The sequence below is a fragment of the Dermacentor andersoni genome, chromosome 5 (assembly GCF_023375885.2).
Source record: "Dermacentor andersoni chromosome 5, qqDerAnde1_hic_scaffold, whole genome shotgun sequence".
Lineage (NCBI taxonomy): Eukaryota > Metazoa > Arthropoda > Arachnida > Ixodida > Ixodidae > Dermacentor > Dermacentor andersoni.
In genome coordinates this window covers 9,619,752-9,636,755 of record NC_092818.1, presented here as the reverse complement: position 1 = coordinate 9,636,755, position 17,004 = coordinate 9,619,752, and the positions used below count along the sequence as shown (strand labels likewise).

Below are 17,004 nucleotides of genomic sequence, written 5' to 3'. Positions count from 1 at the left end.
ACCCGAAGAACGCTGACGAGCTTGGCTGCGAAGATGTCGTCGTGCATTTGGATATATGCACCCCCAAGTCAACCACATCGCTGGTTGATGCGAAAAAAAAAAAAAAAAAAGACTTGCCAAGTCTTTACTCCGGAAATTAGACGATGGTTAAAGCGGACAACTTCGGAAGTCATAGGAGCGCACGTTAAAGGGAAGCTGAAGCGGTTTTCAATTTCCACGAATTGCTGGGGTTGGGAAGAACAGCCCTATTCATTTACGGTTCTGAATTTTTTTCTTTGTTTTGTTAATATAAGGGGCAGAAATAGCTTTCTAAATCGCCCCCGCGGACACGCCCCCGTCGCTTCCCGGAGCGCCGGGTGAGGTGGTTGCCAGAGGAGAGAACCGGCGAGAGTGACGTCGCTCGCGGGGACTGGCTGCCGGACCGGCGTGCTGGCATGTTTCTTCCCGTCCTGCGCTTTACTAAACGACGGTACAAGAGATATGCCGCCGCTGACGTTTGTTTTCTTTTGCGATTTTCGTGAACTGTGCTTCCTTTCTGTGCTGTGTGAGTGCCCACAGCCATAGGCGCCTAACCTGCCCTCGTTCTGTGCACATTCGGCCGAGACGATGTGGCGTTTCACATGTTCCCGAAGGACAAGAAACTTGCAGCGCAGTGGGTCCGTGCGGTGAGGAGAGATAATTTCGTGCCGACGAAATCAACTGTGCTGCGCTCGGAGCACTTCCGCGACAGTGGTTATCATCGGAGCTTGTCAACGATGGGGGCAATCGGTATTCCAATTAAATCGGCGCGACTGAAGCCCGGCGTTGTTTTGTCTATATTCTCCCACAAGACAAACACCTTGCCACCTCCAAGAGCGGCCTTTGCCAAGAGGAGAAAGCGTGAGGTAAAGGTTTTTATGTGCACATGGGCAATTTTTTAACAGATGATCACCTGAGTGTCGAACAAACGGCCTTACAGCGGCCTATGACAAGCGAGGTGGAGGCACAGCCGGGAATATGCACATGCGTGCAAAGTGCTTGCCATTTTCATCCTTTTTTTGCCACTCAGCTTTGTCACGGAACACTGTACTACGGCTGTTTGTTCGGTGCTGTTTTGATACGGTGAAATAACTGAGCGGGGGTACGCTTGTGCATTACGTGATATTTGCTATTCGTCCTACCACGCGGTGCCCGCAGGTTTAGCTGTTCAGCATTCGTGTTCAAATCGCACGACATGAGGCGTTACGGTAATATTTTCATGCTCGCGTTAGAGTAGTTGAACTCGGCGTGTAAAAACTTCGTTCCGTAGATTTCGCACTCACAACTTGCTACCAGCAGCGAAATGCCACAAGAACGAGCGTCGGCACAGCCGCGCCCGTGGCAAGGCGAACGGGGTCAAATAATGAAGTAACGTTGTGAGGTATTGAACTTGTCAGCGTTCGACATCGTCTAGCCCAATACAGGCATCGCTGCTGCACAAAAAATGTTTTCTTGCCTTTGTACCTAGAGAGCTAGCTATGTATCAGGCATGACAAAATTATTTTAAAGTAATTACATTACTCATTACTTTCTTATTACGCTCATCGATTTGAATTACATTACCGATTACCGCTTTCAAAAATTGCATTACTTTACGATTGCTTCCAAAAAGTTTTCATGCATACAAGAAGCAAAAAGCATAGTTTAAGGAGACGCCAACCTTTCTTCAAGGCAACATACACTTGACATTTCATGCCCTCCCCCCCCCCATGTTCCTCCACGACACCTCACTACACTACCAACGTTCTGGCACCGTACACAACTTACTGGTGCATATTTAACGCAATTAATAAATTACTTTAGCCATGAAATTACAGAAGCCAAATAATTCACATTACTAAATCACTAGACAACTAATCCATCACATAAATTACTAAAGTATTTCAATTACAGGAAGTAATCCAACTGTTGTCATGTTTGCTGATATGCATGATATGCTGGAATTCATGCCATCCATGCCTTGCACTCTTTCAGGTTCTAGCAGAGCACCTTGAGAACCGAGCCCCTGATGAACCTGTTCCACTACCATCACCAATCGAAGAGTTTGAAGCAGCCAGTGTGACACAGGCAGATAATGTTGAAGAGTTTGAAGTAGCCAAACGCGGCACTTATGTTCGCGGTCGTCTATCAACACGCTAAAAACCACGGAACTTTAGACAAGCAGCGGCAAGGTGCTTGACATCGCGTAATTGCACCCGTGTTTACAATCTAATGAGATGTTAGTGCTTCGGCATTCTGCCAGCAGCAAATTCCCAGTGACATTTCAGCGCATTTTTTCTCCCGTCATTGGAACGTGCAGCTACATGAAAAGACGTACCAGCTAAGATTTCCATCGCGCGAGAAGGCGCACACATCGCTCTCGCTGTTGGCACACTCAACATCGTCGTTGCCCCACGTTGCTTCCATCGTTTTCTGTATCGGCTGTCGGTTCGAACATGTACGGCGAAAATACAAGCTGTCCGGGACAGCGAGAACGTTCCATAATGCTTACAACTCAGCTGTGAAGCCAGAACAGAACACCGTGCTACGCTCTGAAACGGCGGCGCCGACCGGCGACTGCCGCGAATGACGTCACAGCGGCCCCGACCAATCACGGGCAACAGCGGCGTTCGCGCGATGCCCTGAGGCGCTGGTGCGCGTTTTCTTGAAAAAACAACCGCTTGCGTTAGTTTCAGCCCTTTTTGAACCAGATATTCGTGTTCAGGGGACTCAAAATTGTAGAACGCCGCAAAGAACTCATTTTTTTCGAAAAGTGTTTCAGCTTCCCTTTAAGGGGATGTACAATAGGAGGGCATGCACGATAGGAGCGCACGTTTGTGGCATGCCCGACGTCCGGCGAAGCGCAGAGCGGTTCACCCCTAAAAAAACCCGAGTGTCGGTTTAGGATAAGCAGTGGTTTTGAACCCACGCGGCAGACACCCATCGACGAGGCTGTGGTGCGTGACTGCGTAACGGGAGGTTACACTGGAAGAGGTGGAAGACTGGCCGCATGGCCCCAAGTCGGGAGCAAAGGAAACATGCATAGAAATCGCAGCCGGATATAGACGGGACGCATGTCGAAGGTGTGGGGGGCCACAAGCGGCCATGCGAGTGGACACCGCCTGCAGCAGATGTCACAACCGGCCCGGCCCGTACGCAATGGCAGCTGAACGAGCTAGCCCTGTGTACACAACAAAGGCAGTTCACAACATGCGCAAGGTGAGGCCAATTGTTTACAAAGACACGTTAATGGATGGGCCGTAGGCGCCATTTCCGAAGCGGTATCCCGGAAGCACGAGACCAAGTGGCCGCCGTTGCGCAGCTGTCCTGCAAATTTAGGGCCAGTAGTCCGACGTGACGTGCCACAGCATATTCGAGCTGGTAATATGCATAATGGTTGACAGCGCTCGACTGTCGTTATGCGGCAGAGAACTACTAGCGCGGCCGCAACTGTGCAACCGGTGGGGTTGAATGGTGCCAGCAACAAGCGCTGTTCAATGAGTAAGCCGACGTGTTTGCTCCAGAATTCGGCCTACACAAGGGACCACTGGTGACATTTCAACTGAATGAAAATGTATGTCTGCGGTTCTTTTAAGGCCGTGCCGTACCCTACGCCTTGACGGACAAGATGTCGCAGTCGCTGGACCAGCTACTGATGCCGGTAAAAATCGCTGAATGCGAAACACCAGTGGTTCCCGCCCTAATGAACGATGGATCTCGGCGAGTTTGTGGCAATTCTTGTATTACCATAAATGCCACCATCCCCTTTGCCTCGTACGACATGTTGGCCAAGTTGAACGGCGGCGAAACTTTCATGACCTGCACCAAACTTACAACCAATTGCCATTAGACGCCGAAATGACAACCGTCCACTCACAAAGGCCTCCTTTGTTTCATACGACTACCTGTTGGCGTTAGTTCCGTTCTACCTGGATGATGTTGCGGAAAAGATGAATGACATGGCACGGCCTTGCTGCGGGTGTATACGGGGCACAGAAAATTTCACCAAGTCACATTGACACCAGAGGACGACAGCATGTGGAAGCAGCGATTTCAGTGAGTGAGCTGAAAGCATTCATATAGGCCTTGTGAATTATTACGAATATGGCCGCTGTGTTGGCTCCCCTCCTTGCCAAAGGTGCTGTATGGAATCGGGAACACCGGAAAGCGTTTGAAAAAGCAGCCAATTGAGGCTTCAGAGTTCCTGGATCATTTTGATCCAGATAAGCCACTGCAGCTGGAGTGCGACGCATCTGGCGTCGGAGCAGTTCTACCTCATCGGATTCCGGTCCAGGACCCTTACAAAAGCAGAGCGTAATTACCCGCAGTTAGAAAAAGAAGCGATTGCGGTTGGCGTTACACGATTTCAGGACTACTTGTACGGACACCAGTTCGGGCTAGTGACAGATCGCAAGCTCCTTGCTGGTTTGCTCAATCCAGGCAAAGCAATATACCAGCGATGGCGGCCACCAGGATATCGCGTTGGACCTCGTCTCTCGACAAATATATATACTGCAGTACCACAAAGGCAGTGAGCATTAAAATGTCGATGCTCTCAGTCGCTTGCCAGTTGCGGAGCCGTGCAATGGCCATGCTAACGAGTGCACTTTGTACGCCTGAAGGAAACTGCAGCGTGCGCCCACGAGGTGGGACTGGCCGAGAGCTTCAACAGGTGGACTGCCAGGAGAGGGATGTTCCTACCACAGCGCCAACACACGAACGAATTAGGTATATTGGGGACATCGCATTGCTCTGCCCATAGCGGCGGCCAAACGTTATGTTAAATTTGTGGCTTGATACACACCCTGGCATGGCCTCCATGAGAAGTACTGCCCGAATGCTGTTTTGGACATGGAGCGACTAGCGAAGTCGTGTGTTACATGTGAGCAGGCTGCAGCAATGCCACCAGCACAAATACCTGTGGTGTGGCTGGCTTAGGAGCTGGCCAGATTTTGCAGGCCTACTGCACGGACATGTGGTCGCCGTAGACTCTGAAGCGAAATAGATGGAAGCAGCGCCAATGACAAGTGCCACGTCGGAAAGAAGGGCCCAAGCACTAAGGTCAACGGTTCAGGCTCCCTGAAACGTTGATGTCAGACAATGAACCACTATTTGTGGACATAGCCTTTTCGCGCAAGTTTCTGGATTGCAATAGCATACAAGTTACAGCAGCACCTTATCATCCACAATCTAATGGATTAACCAAACGAGCTGCGCGTATGCTCAGTGAAGGCCTCAAGAAAAACCCGGAAAAAAAGAAAGACTGCCAGTGCAGACAGCTCGTTCTTCGTTCGGTAACACCCATCAAGGATGGCAAGTCCCCGGCAGAACATTTGCTGGGTTGCCGAATCAAACAAAGATGACTGCATCGTGGCCGATGAATGGTCGGCAGATAAGCAGCCGACAGCATATACGACCAAATTTTGTGCAGGTAAACCAGTCTGGATGCGCAGCTTCAGAGCAAGTCACATGTAGAGTGCACGGCCAGCAAGGTTCCTGGATGCTCACCGTGAACACGATGCATGGACTTCAGCGGCGACACCTGGGCCAGTTAAGGCATCGAGCTGAATCGCAGGATCGAGCTCATGTCGAGTTTAGCAAGAGCCTGCAGAAAGCACTGGAACAATGTCGTCTAAAGATAGCAAGGAAGAAACCGCAGCAGGTCCTCCACCCTTGCGAAGATAGACCGTTTTGCTTTGAAGGAGAGAGAGATTATGCGTCATCAGTAAGCCGCAGCCAAAACAACTGGACGACCACGTGACTGCAACGTCGTGGGCTTGTATAAAATGCACGGCTCAAATCATTCATGCTTATGTTATTCTTGATATCGGCGCGAACGTGACATAACACAGACTTGCTAACAATGCGGATAACAAAAGCTGCACGGTGCACGATTTGACTAGTCAAGGCGGCCTGTATAACAAAAGATACCCAAATGCTTCGGTGCAAAGGCTTTTCGCTGTATAACCTGCCTTCACAGGTGACAGAAGCACATCTGCAGTTTGGTTTATAAGTCTCTTTGACTGAATGAATTACGCCAGAGTCGGGAAAGCATGTCAGAACAGCGCGAAGGCAGCCGCCAGACTGCTGTGTGCCAAGCGTCACACACGGCCCCAAACTTATATATTACTGGTGAACACCTCAGAAGTTATTGGAAGACAGCTATTCCGAGGCGCTTTCACCAATTATCAGTTGCTTCGCAAGTTACATGATTGTGGCACTCATGGAAAACATTTGTTGCTAATCTCTTTTTATGTGCAGCCAGTTTGTACCAATTTCTAACTGCCCCGCACCGCCAAAGCAATGAATGTGTCACATTAAAACGTACGATTCGATAATCGCCAATATGCCGATTTCCCGAAATTCGAAACAGTGTTTTAAAAATACAACATAGTTAACATTGAGTCATGGTTTAGTTTTAAGCTGTACTGTGAACTCAGTTGTACGAACGCTGGTTTAATGAATATTTCAGAATAACAAACTTTTAGAAAATCATGAAGTTTTTCTATGTATTGAGTGCAAAAATCTTTCAGTTAAATTAATTTCTGAATAGCGAATATTTCTGTTGAGTGAACTTGATCAGTGGACCCGGGCTCATTTTTTAAAAATCGGTTCAATGAAGTCTTGCGCTCTGCAGCGCTGGCATAGCAGATGCCCGCTGGCTCTGTGGCCTGTGTAATTTTAGAAGAATAGCCATTTGGTCAAGTTGGTTAAGCTTCATCTTATGCGCACACATGGTCGGAAATGAAGACGACCTCACCCGCCCTGTCAGTTCCGTCTGTGCGCTCCTGCACTGCACACAACACGACAGCCGTATAATAATGCCAAGATAAACAATGTGCCCCTTTTACCGGGCTTATGGACCATTTGCAAGGCGATTCTGTGGGTGCCGCCATGTTTGGTCACATAGTGACCCATCCATTGATTACCTCCATTGTGTTTGCAATGAATGAGCATGACGTAGTTGCAGCTTAGCCAGCACCCCCTACATACAGTCTAGGAGGTGTTGGCCCAGCAGACCTCAGTTTTGCCAGATAACAGATGGTGATTGGGTGGATGACATGAAGCTATGGCCACACTTGCAGAGAACATGAAGCTCTTTCATAGCTAGCTGTGCCTTGTCCAAACGGGGGAAAGCAGCGTATACAGTGCCCGTACAACAAGGGGGCTTGAAATTAAATCAATCTTTTGCTCCTTCTTTATTGGCTGATCACTGTAAAGCAGCAGTTTGTCATGTTTCTGACTCAGTAATGTTCCTTGGTGGGGTCATTATAACTGCTGTTTATTTTCTGCCTAATCGCTCGCAGCTGTGTTCAGTTGTGGTAGATTTGTTGTTACAGCTCAGCAGGCCTGGAACGTAGATGTTCTGTGCTTTGCAAAAGGTTGTAGCCTATTAAAGACATTATTGCTTGTCACTCACATACTCTGTGGATCGCCACAAAACGTTCAGCTTCGAAGATTTCTGTGCAATCGGCGCGTCGATTCAAGAATGGGCCCATTAAGTTGGCATAAGTGCGAGTTGGGGTGGATGTCCATAGATCATGCGAAAGAAAGTACGCGAAGAAGTGGTGCTACTTACTTTGCCGTTGCGTAACAAGCGGTACTCAGTCTTGCCGACGTTCTGCAGTTGAAGTAACTTTCTTTGGAAGTTAGCACTAGAACAGTGGCGAACGGTTTTTTTTTTTTAATCCTCGAGGAAAGCTGCGCATCACGAAGGGCCGGCAACACAGGCCGTCCTTATGTAACTGCGGTCTGTGGACTTGGCCACACAGAGTCAATCCGTTCCTTAAAATCCCAGTCGCTATTTTTGCAGCCAACCACTGCACGCGTCTTCCCTCTGCCTTTCCACATTTTGCAGCATGAATGGAGCACAGTGCATTAGCAAGCACCCATTGGCATTTCCGACAGCTGACCACCCAGTAGCAGTAAAAGATGCAACAGTTTCACATTTGCGCTTTTGCCCGAGGCAACATGTGGCTGTCAAAAGCGTTCTTGTTCTTCCAGAGCAAACTGCTCCGCGAAAAGGGTCTACAGTGGGCTATAGTTACCAAGTCCATGACCACAACAGCACACGGAATTGCAGACACAAAAGTGACTTGGCCACGGACTGTGCTGGCACTTGCATGACATGTCCGGCTGGAAATGGCAGCACACGTGGCCGTAGGACTAGAGGTGTTTGAATGTCGAAATTTCCTAATTGAATATTGAAGGAAAACTACCTTAGAATGACGAATCAAATGAATATTACTTTCTTAGTTTCTAAAAGTAAATGAAAAACTGTGTGGGGTCAGTTTGATAAGAAAGAAGAATGCTTATATTATATGATACATGTAATGACAACTAGATTTAAGGTCAACTTAGCTAAATGAGGAAATAAGAATCTGGCACATCGTGACAGTGACATTATTGAAATGGGAAAAGCATTTCACCGTATGTTTTCAGGTAAAACACTATAATGACAGATTCCACGCCGCACACAAGTTTTATGAAAATTGTTTGAACCGAATTTATGCCAGAAGTTTCGCCATTTCACAAAGGGTAAGAATAACTGTAAGTATTACAAAACCAGTGAATTGTATCCGACTTAAACGTGTAAGTGGTCAAGATATATCCTAATATTTGCATATGAATAACACATATGCTTCGTTTTCGCTTAACACTCGAAACAAAAACCAGCACATATACCATATTCAGTGCCTGCTGGCCTTGAGTGAACGAAAGCTTCTTGTGTGTTTAGTAGCTGGGTTTAGTACATAAATAAGTCTATGATGCATCACAGTTCCCATAACATGTTCAAAGCAGCGATACGCTAGGAAGGTAATGCAGCGTGCTGATAACGTCATTCTGCATTGCTGTGACAGGAGAGGACGCTTCACATATGGTAGGCTGAGAGAAGGCCAGCAGATTGGGCTAGAGAAGTAGGCTGAGAGAAGGCCAGCAGATTGGGCTAGCTGGTAGTCCATTAATTTTCTTGCAATGACATACAGAGGGAGGCAGGAAGCAGGGTGACAAGTGGCCCAACTGCTCAAAATGCGCATGGTACATAAAAAAGGGGCTGGTAAGATAAGGAAAAGCATCACACCTCTTCAAATCCCTCATGCAGTCATATTTGTGCTTTTTTTTTCCTTTGAGAAAAAAAGAAAGTGCAGAGAACCAAGTATTACAAGTATTATAACCAAGTAAGAAACAAGGGATCCGAAAAATATTTCTATTTGGAACCTCAAACTAGCCCAAATCAATGCCTTCATTGTTCCTACTGGCCACTTTTCTCTGTCATTTTTTTAAAGCTTCAAGCGATGCCTGCCAGCTAGAATTTGAGTGAAGTTTGTCACATACCTTACAAACGACACTATCATTACACGTTCCTGTCAGTGTTTTCGCTCATTTAAATAAGAAGTTTCTGTTCAAAAGGTAACCGCTGTGTGTTAATTCTGAAAGTTACCAGAAAAATCTCAAACATTGGCTGCCAGTCAAAGCAAACCCGATTTCTTCCCAGTTTTTCTCTTAAAAGCTAACCCCAGACTCCTCCCCTCCCTCCACAGTAGAAAGAACAAAACTGGAAAACAAAGGACCCTACATATGCTGAAAGATCAATGTGCAATACTGGAGCACCGCACTTCACTAACTCTTGGTAAATAAATAAAGAAAAAACACTTCGAAGCCAGTGCTTGTCTAGGTCGTTTCCTGTCCCTGTCCTAGTGTGCGCTGTAATTTATAGCAACGCTGCTTTAATTGTGCAGAAAATAAATTGCTCTTCGTAATTTGAGAAAAATTGGGCTGCACACAGGCAAGAATGACTTAATTATTCAACAGCTATTCTATGCTAAATAAATGCTGCCTCTTCGTAGCGACCGCTGGTCCCCTGCACCAGAGTCCTTTGGAGCACAGTTATCACTGGCATTACCCCGTAGAAATCTAATATGCATTCTTAAAGAGACCCTCACATTTGAACAATATTCCAGAACTTGGAATAGGGAATTTTCCAATCAAATACTACACACTTTAGTTACTAGCTGTCTAATACACTTGTGGTAACGTTAGAGTTGATTTTATCGCTATGAAAAAGCACTCAAAATGCTGCTGTCCTTGGTATTCGCTTGCTTATTGCTCCACATTCCAAGCTGTACTTATTTTTGTTTAGAGAAGCGTTCACTTCTTTTTACTCTTACTGCTCCTCCCCTTTATGTAATGCACATCCCCTCCCCCGGTCGGGGCCCTTTAAAGGTAACATAAATAAAAAGCAGCTTTTGAACTTGTCAGCACTCTTCCCCTCCTGCTTGTTGACTAGTGCTTCAAGAGCAAGAAACAAAAGTACACGACAGACTACCTCATGCAATAATGGTTGCAGGGGTAGTACTAAACTGACGCTGGACTGAAGAAGGACAAGGACGCAGTGTTGACTTTCCAGATGGAAGTCAGTGCCGTCTTCGTATTGCGTCTTTCTTTCGTCCCATGTCAGTTTAGCGCTGCAACCATCGGCAGCTATACCAACTCGGCCATTCCACGATTCAAGCAATGAGAATATTTTATTTCATTCATTCTGCCGTGCCATCTGTTAGTTTGACATTCGGGATAACTCGACAAAATCTTGTGGCACCCAAGGGTCTCATTAGTGGTAGTACTGGCCTTGTGCACACCGTGGCCTGCTTACTGTGCAGCCTGCCCATGTCCTGCAGCTGATGATAGTCGATTACAGAGAATGCACACACGGAGGCCGGGTTACAGCCTTCGACCTTAGATCAATTCCCCACACCACTGTACAATTCTGCGAGAATTGCTATAAACTCTTGCGACAGGACAGCCCATTCTCATAACTGCCATTCAATTTATTTGCCTGGGGTGTAGTCACTCCACAATTATTAGCGATTGTGTCCCACATTCTTCGCATCCAGTCCTTGGTCTCGTGTTGCTTTCCACTATGCTTCAGAAGCCCTGTCTGCAACGCATTGTCAAGATGTGGAACTACATTGATTCCCCTCATTTGATAAGTCAGAGAATTTATAGTATAACTATGAGGGGATGAATACTCAGTTTCACATACAAATTGTACATTACACAGTAACTATTTTCATTAAAAAAATGAAGTATTTGTTAGTTTTGAATATTGAAACTAACCAAATATTTCAAAAGAACTGACAAATTCTGGTTACCATTCTCTATTGAAAAGCAAAGTATTGCACTATATCAAAAGTGAGATAATGGCAGAAATTTTCAAAGCAATGTAGAAACAAAATAAGTAATGTGGGCTTTGTTTAGGTGGTAGGAGCCAGTGTGATTGTGTAGTGTACTTGGCAGTCTAGTCATGTAGCAGTTTTGTCTTTTACACAAGAACCCGCTATTTTTTTGTAATGGGCCCTTGTACATATACTTACAGCCAACAAGTCCTGCAGCAGTTTTTTTTTTTACCATGTTTTTTTTCTCCTTTTTTTGGCAGTCATTTAGCGTTTTCAAGAAGCTGGTTATACAGCAGCCATTCATTCTTGGAAAGCTGGTTTGTGACCAGGCTCTAAAGATAATCAGAGGCTATTCATTCAGTTTTTTTAGTGGCATTATGTTCAATTATTTTCAGAAAATTGTACTTTCAAGAAAGTCAAGTCGCACTTCAGTGCCTTTGGCTGAATCTTCCAGTCAACCGCGGCGATAATTTTGCAGAAAGTTTGAAGAGCTACGTGAAAACACACTGTCAACGTTTCAAAACCTTTACCTGCACAATAAAGTGAAATTTGAGCAGTTCTGCGCAGTACTATTCCGCATTTGCTGCACCGTCCTAAGTAGGGGTTCGGTAAATCGCCTTAAACCACGGGCCGCTTTGGCCACACGAGAAGAGTAAACGTATTCCAATGCTTAAACGATGTCGCTTCCACAAGTCTGCAGATATTTCCTGGCTGATAGCGACGAGCCTTGACCAGCAGTTTTGTTTACATGTTCAGCTCAGCCCCATTCGACACTTGCGTGCGACAATGCGCTTTGGGTGTTCGATGATCCAGCCGCGATTGCATGCGGGAAGTTGACCTTCCGCGGTTTCCTGGTTCTACGCATCCCGTAAATTTAACCCCGAGTTTAACCGGAAGAATCCCCACGAGGAATGCGAAGCACGGCGCTAGTACCTGCAAGTATACGGAGCAGTCACCACCTCCACAAAGCACGTCTTCCGCTGCCATCGGGGCTTCGGAGCCTACGTGCGGCGTACTACACCCTTATACGGGACGTGGGTTGGAAAGGTGCCGCCGACGTCCCAGGTAAATAAACGAGACGCGCACCATCGTCATAACCCATTTCGCTACCGGCGGCGTCCCTTTTCCGCGACCAGTTTCGGATCGCGTGGCGTTCGCGCAGGAGACAGACGACAGATACGTGTGACCCTACGTGTGACCAAGCACAACCCGCGTTCGCAGGTGCAAGGCTCCAAAAGGAGGCGTTCCCGTGGGGCGCTATGCAAACGACTCCCGCAGCGGCACTGATTTCGCGCACGACACGCGTGAGCTCGACACCTTAAGCGCTCGACACGTTAGGCGCCCTCAAGGTATCCAGGCGCGAGCTGAACGGAAGAAACCAAATTTCCGACCCGTCCGCGTTGCACTGTGCGTGAAAGTAGGAACCGACTCAACGCCAGCGCATGGAACGATGCGCCTGGAAATGACAAATTGAGCCCGACTTCCAATTGCGATTCATGCAGTGACGAAGCCATAAGTAATACTTTGATTATTTGATATAATCATGACGACTTACCCTTTCTTTTGCACGCCCTGCATGTTTTTGGACGACCTTGGTAAACGATCCACCCTTGCCGTCTGCCATGTTGGCTCGCTACTGCAGCTCTAAACTATAAATTAAGCTTTATCAGAATTGTGTCTGATAAGATACCCGAAAACATACCTACATATTTTTTAAAGAAGAATAAATTACTACTAATTTTTTTAATTATTCTATAACTTACTAAAGTTTTGCTGCGGTACCAATGTTGTGCCCGCCATCATTACTAAGGGTTTCCACCTTGCCGCTGCTGTAAGTGGCGAACAGGAGCCGGTATGTAGAATTTTTCCTGTGCTACCGCATTTTCGGGCCAGTAGAAGTTACAACAACGTTAACAATTGTCTTACATGTTTATACAAAGCTGTTCTTGACGCATACTTGTGCAAAACATGCGTAGTAATACGACTGTGCTCGTAATGTTCCCATCACTCAATGAGCCTGTGCATCGCATTGATGGCATTTTGTTTATTTGTTGTTTACTAATGTCAAAGTAGATCTGGCGCTCCTTAGAATGCCGAGTTGTTCAGTGAACAGCAACAGACCCCACAACGCTCATCTCTATTCATCCATGGAATTGATTAATCGTGATTCGGCATTTAGTTATCTCGTATTCTTTCTTCATGAAGCCGGTAATGACTTGTTCATTTTCGTCTTTCTTCGTACCCTTTCACTTTAGTCATGCTGTCCCTGAAACTAAGGAAGCGATCCTATTAATAAGCGAAACATTGTTGTAATATGTTAAGCTGGTTTCGTCGATCCAGCGTTTGCTCGACCGCACTGGAAACTTTTCAAACTTTTTAATTTTACTTGTTGGTGTTAGGCTGCTGAGCACAAGGTCGCGGGATCGAATCCCGGCCACGGCGGCCGCATTTCGATGGGGGCGAAATGCGAAAACACCCGTGTACTTAGATTTGGGTGCACGTTAAAGAACCCAAGGTGGTCGAAATTTCCGGAGTCCTCCACTACGGCGTGCCTCATAATCAGAAAGTGGTTTTGGCACGCAAAACCCCATAATCTAAATCTAATTTTACTTGTGGCAAAGGCAGCCACATTTCGATGGGGGTGAAATACGAAAACACTAGTGTACTTAGATTTACATGCACGTTAAAGAACCTCTGGTGTGTGTGTGTGTAAAAACTTTTATTGTAATGAGGTCCGGAGGCTCGACTTCTCAAGCCAAGGCGGGCCGCTCCCACGTTGGCACTGTCAGGTCAAGCCTTTCAGCGACATCATGGGCCCTCTGGACTGCCCTTAGTTGGTCCTGAAACAATGGGCTTTGAATCCTTTTCTCCCACTGTGTCCATTCTTCAACGAGGTTGGAGAGAGTCGCGGGACACCCCGCCAGCATATGTCTGATTCCAGTGATGCCATTACAATCATCGCAGTCCATCTTAATCTTCCTCTCTGGATATATATTATTGATGGTGTGCGGTGTGGGATATGTACCCGTTTGCAATAAGCGCAGTGAGACTGCCTGAGCCCTGTTCAGTTTTGAATGTGGAAATAGGAATTGTCTGCGTCCTAAATAGTAATGTTTGGTAACGTCATTGTATGTTATTAAATGATCTCTAGATTCCTGGCTTGATGGTGAACGGCTCGGTTGTAACTGTCACAGCTAGCAAGTCCTCGTGCCAAGTCATGAGCAACCTCATTGAGGTTTACCCTAGACTCGTCCACTTTCCCCATATGCGCAGGAAACCATCGGATTTCAGTTGTCATAATCCCAATGTTTTCGAAAAGTTTAGCTGCAACTCCAGCTGCGTAGCCTTTATCAAAACACTTATTTACCCACTTATTGCTCTTGATGGCTAGAGCGATTGCCGCTTGTTCCACCACCATGGGGTCCTTGGTAAAAATAGTGAGAGCGTCTTGCACCTTCCCTTGATAATTTGATACAATGGCCGTATATGCTTCTTTATTTTTCACCCAGGCAGCATCAACTATAGCTTCCAGTTTGTTCTGCTGCTCTACTTGCTGCAAGAGTGCTTTAGCTCTTGCCTTTCTCCTTTCGACATTATATTCTGGATGCATGTTTCTGGGGAGAGGGTTGGTTCTAATCTTGTTCCTAACTTCAGTCCTTAATTCTACTTCAGCCTCTATTGGGCTCCTTGATGTATTCAGTTCTGCACCTCTTGCCTGTAATACATTCCTGCCAGCTCGTGACTTTGTCAATCTTTCGTGTTGCGCTAGCTGTTGGGCCTCCGCGATTTCTTCTGTTGTGTTGTGCACTCCTAGACTCATGAGTTTCTCGGTTGCAGCGTTACTGGGTATCCCTAGGGATACTTTAACGAGCTTCCTGAGCATCACATTAAGTTTGTTAAGTTCTGCCTGCTTCCATTTGAATAATCCAGCCACATAAGTGAAGTGACAGAGAGCAAAGGAGTGTATTAGCCTCAAAGTGCTGTGTTCTCCTAAGCCTCTCTGTCTATTGGTAATTCTCCTTAGTAACCTAATGACTTAATCTGTTTTATTCGAGATATGTTGTATTGTTATATAGTTAGTATTGTTTCTGTCTATGTGATACCCAAGAACCTTGATTTTTTTCAAGTAGCCTGATTACGGATCCTTCATGAGTGTATAAACACACTCTTGGCTCATCTTTCGGAATGTAACCTCTTGGTTTATGACCTTTTCTGTGATGTTTAATGACTAAGAGTTCTGATTTGGCTGCCGAGCATTTCAACCCCATGTCTTTCAGTGTGTTCTCTACAACATATAAACTTTCCTGTAATCTGGTCTCTGTCTGTCCTACATTGCCCTTGGCACTCCATATGGTTATGTCTTCGGCATATATCACATAATATATACCCTCAATTTTCTCCAGGTTTCTTGCAACCTTGGACATTGCTAAATTGAATAGAATGGTTGAGAGCACAGCCCCTGGTGGAGTGCCCCTATTTCCCAAATTCTTAGCTTCTGATTTAAACTCACCCAGCATGAGTTGTGCAGTTCTATTTCTAAGAAAGTCCTTAATCATGTTAAAAAGTCTCTTACCTAAACCCATCTCCGAGAGAACGTCAAGTATTGCCTTATGCTTTATACGATCAAAAGCTTTTTCCACGTCCAATCCCAAAAGAGCTTTCGTATGCACTGGGCTGGCCTGCAGAAGTTGACGTTTGATCAGCAGCATAGCATCCTGAGTTGACAGCCCTGGACGAAAGCCGATCAAGTTGTATGGGAGGATGTCGTTCTGCTCAACGTATTTCGTGCGTCGATTTAGGATGACATGATCCATAGCTTTGCCTAGACATGACGTTAAGGAAATAGGACGGAGATTGTCTAGAGTGAGTTGCTTGCCTTGCTTTGGTATGAGGATAGTATTGGCCACCCTCCATTCCTCTGAGTATACCCCTTTTTTCCAACGTTCATTGTAGTGTTCAGTTAGATAAGAGATTGATTCATCATCTAGATTTCTTAATATTGCTATGGAACAGCCGCCACAGTGAGGCTGCACTGAGGAGGAAGAAGACGACGTGGGCCCACTTGATATAGCGTCGCCATTTTGGCCTTCTGTTAACTTCCCTGTAAATAAATTGTATATAGTATTGGGCTCCAGCTACACGTAACATTAATTTGGTGGAGGTGGATGTTGCCCGTACCCGTCATGGAGCGTCGCAGCGGTCGCAACGGCGACAGTGCAACTTCGGCTCCTGCTGGCGGCACTTCATCTACACAACCGTCTCCGCCTGCAGCCCCGACCTACATCGCCGTTTCCCCCCCTCGGGATCCTGGTGTTTTCAACGGAGTCGGCAGTCCTGATGTTGACGACTGGCTCCGCTTATACGAACGTGTCAGCACCATCACAGGTGGGATCCGACTATTATGCTTGCGAACGTTCATTTCCACCTCGATGGAGCTACACTTGCATGGTTCCAGACTCGTGAAGAGGACATCTCGAACTGCGATCTCTTCAAAGAGAAGCTCCGCGACCTTTTTGGCAATCCGTTCGGTCGCCAAGTCAATGCCAAGAAAGCCCTTGCCACACGTTTACAGACGTCGACCAAGTCCTACGTGTCGTACATTCTCGACATCTTGGCGCTTTGTGCCAAAACTGACCCTACCATGTCTGAGGACGATAAGGTTAATCACATGATTTTGGCTTCTAGCGCGAAGTGAAACACGGAAGCAGAAAGGAGCAGACAGGAGGAGCGCTAACTCAACTAAATTTTTATTAAAACGAAGAACATATATATAGGTGATTGCAAAAACCGTAGCATAAGAACATGACAAGGTAAAAAGCATCAGTTAAACATA

The 17,004-nt window shown here is 46.3% G+C and overlaps 2 protein-coding genes across 9 annotated transcripts in view; one reads left to right on the top strand and one right to left on the bottom strand.

Annotated features, from left to right (window-relative positions):
* Amph (amphiphysin) overlaps positions 1 to 12,803 on the bottom strand; it is a 265,780-nt gene extending 252,977 nt beyond the window's left edge. For all 7 annotated transcript variants that reach the window (XM_050177365.1, XM_050177368.1, XM_050177366.1 and 4 more), the window contains exon 1: positions 12,727 to 12,803. In XM_050177365.1, the coding sequence (XP_050033322.1) occupies positions 12,727 to 12,795 (69 nt within the window). In that variant the 5' untranslated portion in view covers positions 12,796 to 12,803. The remainder of the gene's footprint in view (positions 1 to 12,726) is intronic.
* Positions 12,804 to 12,935: 132 nt separating this feature from the next.
* The window catches only part of Rpn3 (regulatory particle non-ATPase 3), a 144,547-nt gene continuing 140,478 nt past the window's right edge, over positions 12,936 to 17,004 (top strand). For both annotated transcript variants that reach the window (XM_050177374.3, XM_055070104.2), the window contains exon 1: positions 12,936 to 13,023. The gene's annotated coding sequence lies outside the window, so the exon portion shown is untranslated. The remainder of the gene's footprint in view (positions 13,024 to 17,004) is intronic.